The sequence below is a fragment of the Scatophagus argus genome, chromosome 8, assembly GCF_020382885.2.
Source record: "Scatophagus argus isolate fScaArg1 chromosome 8, fScaArg1.pri, whole genome shotgun sequence".
NCBI lineage: Eukaryota > Metazoa > Chordata > Actinopteri > Scatophagidae > Scatophagus > Scatophagus argus.
The window spans coordinates 14006349-14014756 of NC_058500.1; the positions used below are offsets into that span (position 1 = coordinate 14006349).

Here is an 8408-nt window from a genome sequence, read left to right on the forward strand (position 1 = left end):
ATAATATTCTCAGTTATGTAGTTCATATGTTAGCAGCTGGCTGAGGTCATACTAATTTTGACAGGAAGATTCATCTGTAGGATTAATTGTTAACAAACCATTATATTTTATCGGTTCATCGTTATGTTTTTTATATCATAACTTGATCTGCAAAGTGCACTATATAGTGTATAGTGTGTGTATAGTGCCCCAGTGCACAAAGCAAAGTCCATAAAGACATAGTTGGATGAGTTTGGTGTGGAAGAACTTGACTGACCCACAAAAAACCCTGGCGCCAACCCTATCAAGCACCTTTGGGATGAACTGGAACAGAGACTGCGAGCCACGCCTTTTCATCCAACATTGCAGGAAGCTGTTACAGGGCCAAAGTATTTTATGAGCTCATGATGGTTGTAACTGTCATAACTTGATCTGCAAAGTAACTAGTAACTACGCTTTCAAGTAATGTACCTCACATACCTCAAAACTGTACATACGTTGCCATCAAAGCAATGAATAAATCACAGCTCACAATCTCTGTGGTGGTTTATTGTGAAATTAGAATTTGTCATAATATCACTGTGTTTTTATCCTTACCTGCTGAACTGTTAGCACTTGTCAAGGACCTAATGTCAGTGAGTGAAAAACTGCCAGAAACATAACAAACCCCTAAATCGTCGGGTGGAGACGTCCTGGTGAAATTGCCCTTCAGCTGACACGTGCAGTAGTCAAATGTTTGGCACATGTCAGGCCATCACTTCAGTTACACAAGAGTCTCCTCACGGCGGTAAAGGAGACTGATTATAACCTTCACTTTCACCTCTTAATAACACACATTATGTTTGATCAAACAACATCAAAAGTACATGGAAAAGAAACAACACAGCACATGTATCCAATGAAAAGGTTATCATACTTTTATTGACAATAATATGTTACCATTTCTCTTGATAAATTAACAGAAAATAAGCAAACAGCAAATGTTTCAACTCTTCACAAATGACCTCTTTGTGTTTATTACAGTGAAAGGTGTCTCATGTCTACTGTGGCTGCTGTTAACAGGTTACTTTTATTTCTGTCTTTGTTGAGTGGATTAATGCAATCCAAACTATGTATTACAGTGCATAGAGTACACAGATGAAGAATAGTGTCACCGGAGATTAAATATGTGTTTCTGATCCAAAGCCTGCTCCTCACTCTGAAATGCTGTTTCTGTTACAGCATACAGCTTCTTTTTGTGTATGTTTGGGCATCTTTTAAAAGTCCATGTTTTTGAAGTCGTCAGTACATCTATACTTGTTATCATCGTACCTGGTGCACACCAAGTGGGGGAGACAGGGACAGGTGTGATGTTGCCTTTTGCCTAGATAGGGCACCTGAAAATGGGAAAAAGGAAGAAGAAGTGGGATAATCTGACAGTTTAAATCCCACATCAGCTGACAAGGGGAGCTGCAGGTCTTAAAAAGCTGGTCATTAAAAGTCTGATTTCAGAGACGGATGTGATGTTAGCAGAACTAATTCTTTCCAATGATGATCAAGGTGAAGTATGGCTCTGATTGCCCTGCTCGCTGTGGAGAAGATCAATAGCTTCTGCAGTTATCAGCAGCTTTTCTAAAACTTCAGCCAACCTGCCAGCACTGATATCATCTTAAAGTCCACTAACGTAGAAAGTAAGTGCGGGCGAGAGAGCAAGACAGCATGATTGTGTGTGTGTGTGTGTAACAGGGAGTGTATTGCGGGAAGATTAGTGACATCACATTTATTCCCCACCTTGTGGCTAAAGGGGTGGCATTCATCGCCTTCCACACCTCTCGGGACACACATCCTCAGACCCCTCAGCCATAAACTGACAGCACAGCAAAGACCAAATCCACACTGCATGTCTCTCTCACAGGCCTGCAGGGAAGACAGAGAGACAGACAGGGAAGAATAAAAGAGGCAGACGGTCAGATGAGGTGAGTTCTTTTGATGCCAGTGAATCAGTTTTATTTTTATTTATGCTAATACAGATGCCCTCTCATGTTCGTACAGTGAAAGCCATTTTATCCATTGCCTGTCATCTCCCTAATCCATTTACAAATGAATATCAATCAGACGACTGACATAATTTCCTCTGGTTTTTCCAGTGGACAAAGCAGAGGAGGATGTGGTCTTCTGTCAGTCATCTGTAATCAAATTGTAAAAAAAAAAATTATCCATAAAAGTAAACTGTAATGTCTGCACATATAAAGTATATGTATTTTTGATTTTTCAGTGTATATATTTTTTGGAATATTTGTATTTTGAAAAAGAAAAAAATCAAACCAAAATCAAATGTCAAGGGGGTGGTATTAAAAACAAACAAACAAAAAAACAAAAACAGAGGTTCAGCTACAGGTACAGCACAATACATGGACAGATATTCTGTCAAAAAAATCAATTGGTCAATTGATTCATCAAAATAAATAAATAAACTGCCAGTTTTCCTATATTTAATTATTTATTATAGTTAATTGTTTAAGTAATTTAGCAAGCAAAACATTTGCTGGCTCTCATGAGGTTTTGCTGCCCTTTTCTGATTTTTATGGCTATAAATTCAGTATCTGGGGGTTGTGGATTATTTGTTTGACAAAAATAAGCTAACTGATTCACTGAGTACTCAAAACAAAATAATACAATAAATTATCCTGAAAACCATCAGCGGCAGTCATGCAGTTGCACAAAATCACATACACAGTATCTCAAGACAGAATCACAGAAAGAGAAGATAGCAACTATGTAAAATCTTATTTATTTTTATTTTAGATTACTCAAAATAGAAGAATAATGTTTAATATATTGTCATTGGCAAATCCTACAAACATATAAATCTAATAAACTGACATAACAACAGAACAGAAAATGACTCAACAGTGTGCAGCAGAGCCAGAAACCTCTCTCTCACCCCTGTGATGACAGCTCCTCTGGTCCAGCTCAGAGACAACAGGAGGAAGGATAGCAGCACCACCCTGAAGCCCATGACAGCCATAGAAGAACTGGACTCTCTCAACACCCTCAACACTGGACAACAGCTGTTAACACTCTCCCACACTTGACACTGGATCCTCGACTCTCCAGTCAGTCATGAAGGTTCCCAAAGCTCCTAAGAGGGGGGGAGCCACACTCTCTCCCTCTTTTTATCTACCTCCGACCCCCATTCAACACTCCCTCCCTCTCTCCTTCCCTCCCTCCACATGTCTGAGATCTCCCTACGCCCTCTCTGCCTGTCTCCTCAGAAGCTTCGTCATTTTTCTCATCTGGATGATGGCTGATGGAGGTTTACAGTAGTCCCCTCCACCCACAGATCTAACCAAACATCTGTTCAAGGCTGACAGAGTTTCCATGACTCAAGGGGTTCAAGCTAACACAAAAAGTATGGAAAACTGCTCAACAGTTAATGACATTCATATAAACTAAAATGAATCTGACACCTCCATGAAAGAAAAAGGGCACAGGTGCCATGATTTTATTTATCAGTCTGAAGCAACCAGGACAAGACGAATCAACATCAAATTCATATAATGAGTTTACGGATATTACCACTGGCTCCTGGAAGGAGCGCATGCAAAGCATTTATAGGCTGGAAAGAAATATTCCTTATTTCATTATGGGATATGTGTGCCATGACGCCATGTACTGTGACAGCTGCCATCAACTTTAGCACATCACCAATTAACACTGAGAGAATAAGATCTTCAGAGCTAAAAAATTTGCAAATTTGCCACACAAACTAGTTTGTAATCCATGTGATCAGCATGATCTCAAATATTTGTTTGATGTATGTCTCATTAATTCATTGACTGCATTTATTTAAGAACACTTCAATTACAACGCTGGAAGCCTGATAAAATTTGGAGAGATTCCTCTCTACACCTCACTGATACTGCTTTAAAAGCTTTTAGTGTCACTTAAAGAACAATAGAATATGAATTTTATGTAAATAGAAGGGAATTATATTATCCATTATATATATGTGGCAGGAAGATGACACAGAGACATTGCATTTCTATTTTGGGTTGGGTTCATCCAGAGATTTACTGTTGTAAAGTGACCATGTAGGAAATGATAAGATCTACTCTTTATGCCGACCTCCCTTCATACAAGATCAAAGATTCCTTGTGTGTGTGCATTATTCACATTGTAAGGACATAAATATATTTACATAGTTACACTGTGGGGACTTAAAAAAATAAATCCCCATAAGGTAAATCATTAATTTTTATAGTGAAGACTTGGTTTAAGGGTAAAATTCGGTTCAGGTTAAGGTTAGAGTAAGGTTTACAGTTCGACAAGTAGCGGTTATGGTTATGATTATGGTTAGACTAAATCTCCGTGACATTAATATAGGTCTGTGTCCCCAAAAGTGATATAAAATCGACCGTGTGTGTGTGTGTGTGTGTGTGTGACGACCATCTGTGAGTGTGAGTGTGTTGGGGGGGGGCAGTAAATGTGGTTCTTATAAATTATTCTGCATGCATAAACTTGCACTTGTTTGCCTACGTGCTCACTCTGACAGTGATGGGCAGCGGATTGTCAGCAGAAGCGTCCGGACTCTGATTTAAACTGCAGGACGAGAAATACGAGTGAGCAAAGAGGGGAGGAAAAGACTGAATTAGAGGAGGAGAGAGAGAGTGTGTGCCCCATGGGTTAGTCAGCAGGACATTACCCTGTTGCTGCACAGTTGATGGATTCCTCCAATGCAGAGGCTACATAATTACATTCACCCATTTCTGCCCTGTCAGCAGGAGCACTGAAGCCTCACCATCTTGGGACAGCCAGCAGAAATCATACAGGGAGGTGAGCCCAGGCAGTGGCCTCCAGCTAACTTTTGAAGAAAACACATTAACAAAATCCATCAACAAAAGGCTGCAAGACACAAGGTTCCTGCTTTATACTCTTAATATTAATACAATATTTTATGTTCAATAAAGAACGGGCTTTGGTAAAGTTCACATTATGTTGGTAAATGTTATATGAGTGTTTATCAGAGATGATCTTGTTTCTTTGTGTCAAAAACAAAAATTTTGATTTTACAAATGGTTGGTTTTGTGAAACGTTTTATCATACACGCAAATTTTTCAGTCTACAAATCTAAATGTTATAGAAAATTCGCGTTTTTTGGGTTGACCTTTCAATTACCTTACCGCGTTTCGTGTAGTTTGTTCCTTACGGGGACCCTGCATACACGTGACAGTCAGCTGACGCCACCCGGAAGCTTTGAGGAAGTATAAGATCATAACAAGAAAACTGCTACTCACAGCTTGAATTTGGCAGTTATTTGTGATTATTAGTTATGGAGTCCACCCTCGAGCAACATCTCGATGATACGTAAGTTCATGTCAAACTCTGCGTTGTTGTTTTAAATGCTGGAACGTTAAAGGCGACTGATTGCTCTGTGTTTGTCTTTGTTGACAGCATGAAAAATCCAGCAGTTGTCGGTGTGCTTTGCACGGATCAACAAGGACACAACTTGGGCTGTAAGAAAACATTGAGTTAATTGTTCTAGCTGAGATTTTTCACTAAAATGTTTCACACCGAAACGGCATTTTACACAGAGCAGAGTACTGAGGGCATCGGTCAGTAAAGTACTCATGTACTTTAGTGTTAAACTTTCACAAATTGTCGTTAAGCTTTCATAAAATCGCACCAAACAAGTGCTTCACACAGAAAATGTGCCTTTTTACTTGTCAGTGTCTCAAACAACTGTCTGATGATGCTGCTATTGTTGTTTTAAAACAACAGTGTTTCTGTATTTAATAACTTCCAGCTCTTGCCAACACTTTTTAAAACTGTTTTTAGCACGTTCTCTGCAACACTGTCACAAATCTCAAAACATCAAGTTCAATCGCCACGTTTTATTACTGAGCAGAAAACACTTCACTTGTCCAGCAATAAAAAAAAGAAAAGCTCACTCCAAAGAGCCAGTTTAAATAGCAAAACTTGATCCAGATTGCAAAATGTGAATATTTTCTGGGTTTTGTAGCCTTCTATGATAATAAGACAAATCATTTTGGGTTTTGAGCTGTCGTTGAGCAAAACAAGACATTTCAAAGCATCACAGTTGGCTTTGGGAGCTTCCTTGTGATGACCATATTTTGCTGTTTATTGACTTTCTATAGAGCAATGTAAACAGAGAAAATACCAGGCAGAATGTTTATTAATGCAAATAATCATTAGCTGCAGAAAATCCAATGTCCCTTCATCTTGCTTAAACCAAGACATAAATAACAATATGATCAAAGTTGTGTTTCTCATCGAGACCGACAACCCAGTAATAAAAGTCAAATATCCAAATAAACTCATAAAAACGCAAGTTTTCAGCAGTCTCTTCCCTTGTTTCAGTGTTCACAGTAAGCACCTTCAGAACTTACATTTCAAACTGGAAATAGGAAAATGAAGGCAGAGTAAGAACATGCCTCGATACAACTAGTTCGTGCAGGTAGGAACTGTAAAGAAAAATAAAATGTAAATCCCTGAATAATTAAAACAATAACATCTCATTGGTAACATCGGTTCTTATTAAATGTGTCTGAGAAATGAGGAGCTGAGGAGCTGCCGCTGTAAACTAAATGCACAAGAATTAGAAACATGAATTTGAATTTACAGTAAATATTCATTTGTTATTAGTTCTTTTTAGGACCACTGAGACCTATGAAAAGTTTGAAATGTTGTGGCTCTGGTGAAAATACAATCCAGTTGTCATGTGAAATAAAAAACAAGGTTGCATCCATCCGTCCGTCCGTCCGTCCGTCTATTGTACATGGATGGATGGATGCACTTCAGTTGCCTGAGTAGAAAGTTTTATTAGAGCTTCTTTTGCCAGTTTCTTTACCTCTGCAGTAAGTAACACTCTCTCATATGTCACAATGAGACAGGCCGTGGCTCACTGTCTGATGAACACGGAGGCGTTGTGTCAGTTTTGTCCAAACAAGCTGCAGCTCTCACGAGAGACCCAACAGACACTCCGACTGTGTGCCTGGAGTCCGAGTCAGGGTGAGCATTGAACAAACCTTTTGTCTTTCTTGCTTGTCTGACTTGCATCTCCTGCTTTTTCATCATCTTAGTGAATTTAAGAGGGCTGACTGTAGTAGTTTTGATTTACAGTTGGAGAGAACAATAAATATAGGACAAACTGTTGAAAGAGATCCAAAATCAAAGATTTAGGGGCCGCTATTTGTACCACAGACAGAGTGCAATGTTTTGGCAAAAGCGTTGATCTTCATTTACATGGTTGTGCTGCCACCTTGTGGATGAAAGAATATGAGCTGGCCACAGCTACAGTATTTGCCAACAAGGTATAAATCAACAAACTGGTAACTGAGACAGATATGAAATTGCAAGACAAAATGTGACAAACCATTCATCCATCCAATCCATAACTGACTAATAGGTCAAGTTATTTCAATTTGGGTTTGTTCTGATTTAGCATTTAAAGGCCAGCACTCAATATCTTCAGATATCTCTTTAAACAGTAAATTTCTGCAACGAACAAAGAACTTTGCTCGTGGCCGGTCGAGAAAGTCTATGAAACAGCTTTTTCTTTTGGCACATGCCCATGACAAGAGATTCAGTGATGATACTAAAAGTGATTGTTATGGTCTTAACGTTGCCAGCCATAATGGTTCTTATTTTGGGGATTTAGTTAAGGAGTGCAGTACTGATCAGACATACAATAACTGGTCAAATTGCATCACATACATAATATTGAATGTGAATGACAGACAGGTTGTTATAATTAATCAGTCAAAGGTCAACACATGCCATACAGAGATATCATCAGAACAACATGTTTCTTAGATTTTGTCTAATCTCGTCTCGTCTCTGTGGTTATTGTTTATCAGGAGAATGTCTCATTCCGTGTATTTTAATTTTGTTTATTTATTTATTTTCTAGAAACATTCTGGTGAGGAGTCACGGGACCATCACAGTAGCAGTTCACAAGATAGCATCCTGAAGACAACATGACTTCACTGCAGAGTTTTTACCGTGAAGAAATGTGCATGTAAGCACACATCATGATCACATAATCTCAATGAACTTTGATGATGGGTTTCAGTTTGCAAGAGAAATCTGGAGTTTCACTGTCTGTTGTGTTTGCTTTATATTCAGATTCCATATTTAAACTAGGACAATGCAAACTTTCTAATACACTGAGTGTCCTTCCTTTTTGTGTGTGTGTGTGTATACAAAAACAAATCTACACCAATCTGTCATTAATGCTGACTTGTTAATGTCATGTACAAATTATGCATCTTAATGCTTTATGTGTGTGGCTTTGCTCCATATTCTCAAATCCAAGTCAGTCATACACAGAATAACAGGCTTTAATAAACTTTAACTTGACTTTGTGCTGCCCTCTTCTGCGTTAAGTATTCATTATTTTCTCCTTTGCTCAGTGTTTCGTGGTTAAC

At 38.6% G+C, this 8408-nt stretch overlaps 2 protein-coding genes across 2 annotated transcripts; one reads left to right on the forward strand and one right to left on the reverse strand.

Annotated features, from left to right (window-relative positions):
• Nucleotides 1-878: 878 nt before the first annotated feature.
• prok1 (prokineticin 1) lies at nucleotides 879-3083 on the reverse strand. Its single transcript, XM_046395877.1, is given in 4 exon segments — nucleotides 879-1355; nucleotides 1750-1875; nucleotides 2903-3044; nucleotides 3046-3083. Coding segments are annotated over 4 exon segments (426 nt in total). The 3' UTR covers nucleotides 879-1235.
• A 2082-nt stretch (nucleotides 3084-5165) lies between these two features.
• lamtor5 (late endosomal/lysosomal adaptor, MAPK and MTOR activator 5) lies at nucleotides 5166-8352 on the forward strand. The gene is made up of 4 exons (XM_046395879.1): nucleotides 5166-5325; nucleotides 5413-5474; nucleotides 6873-6990; nucleotides 7891-8352. Exons 1-4 carry the CDS (start codon nucleotides 5291-5293, stop codon nucleotides 7949-7951), a joined length of 276 nt encoding a protein of 91 aa, XP_046251835.1. The 5' UTR covers nucleotides 5166-5290; the 3' UTR covers nucleotides 7952-8352.
• Nucleotides 8353-8408: the final 56 nt, after the last annotated feature.

Excerpts from the sequence above, each read along its gene's own strand:
- lamtor5 (XM_046395879.1), top strand. The coding sequence starts at position 5,291 with ATGGAGTCCACCCTCGAGCAACATCTCGATGATAC. Across the intron at positions 5,326-5,412 it reads GAGCAACATCTCGATGATAC|CATGAAAAATCCAGCAGTTG; the intron begins GTAAGTTCATGT and ends CTTTGTTGACAG. Across the intron at positions 6,991-7,890 it reads TGCCTGGAGTCCGAGTCAGG|AAACATTCTGGTGAGGAGTC; the intron begins GTGAGCATTGAA and ends TTTATTTTCTAG.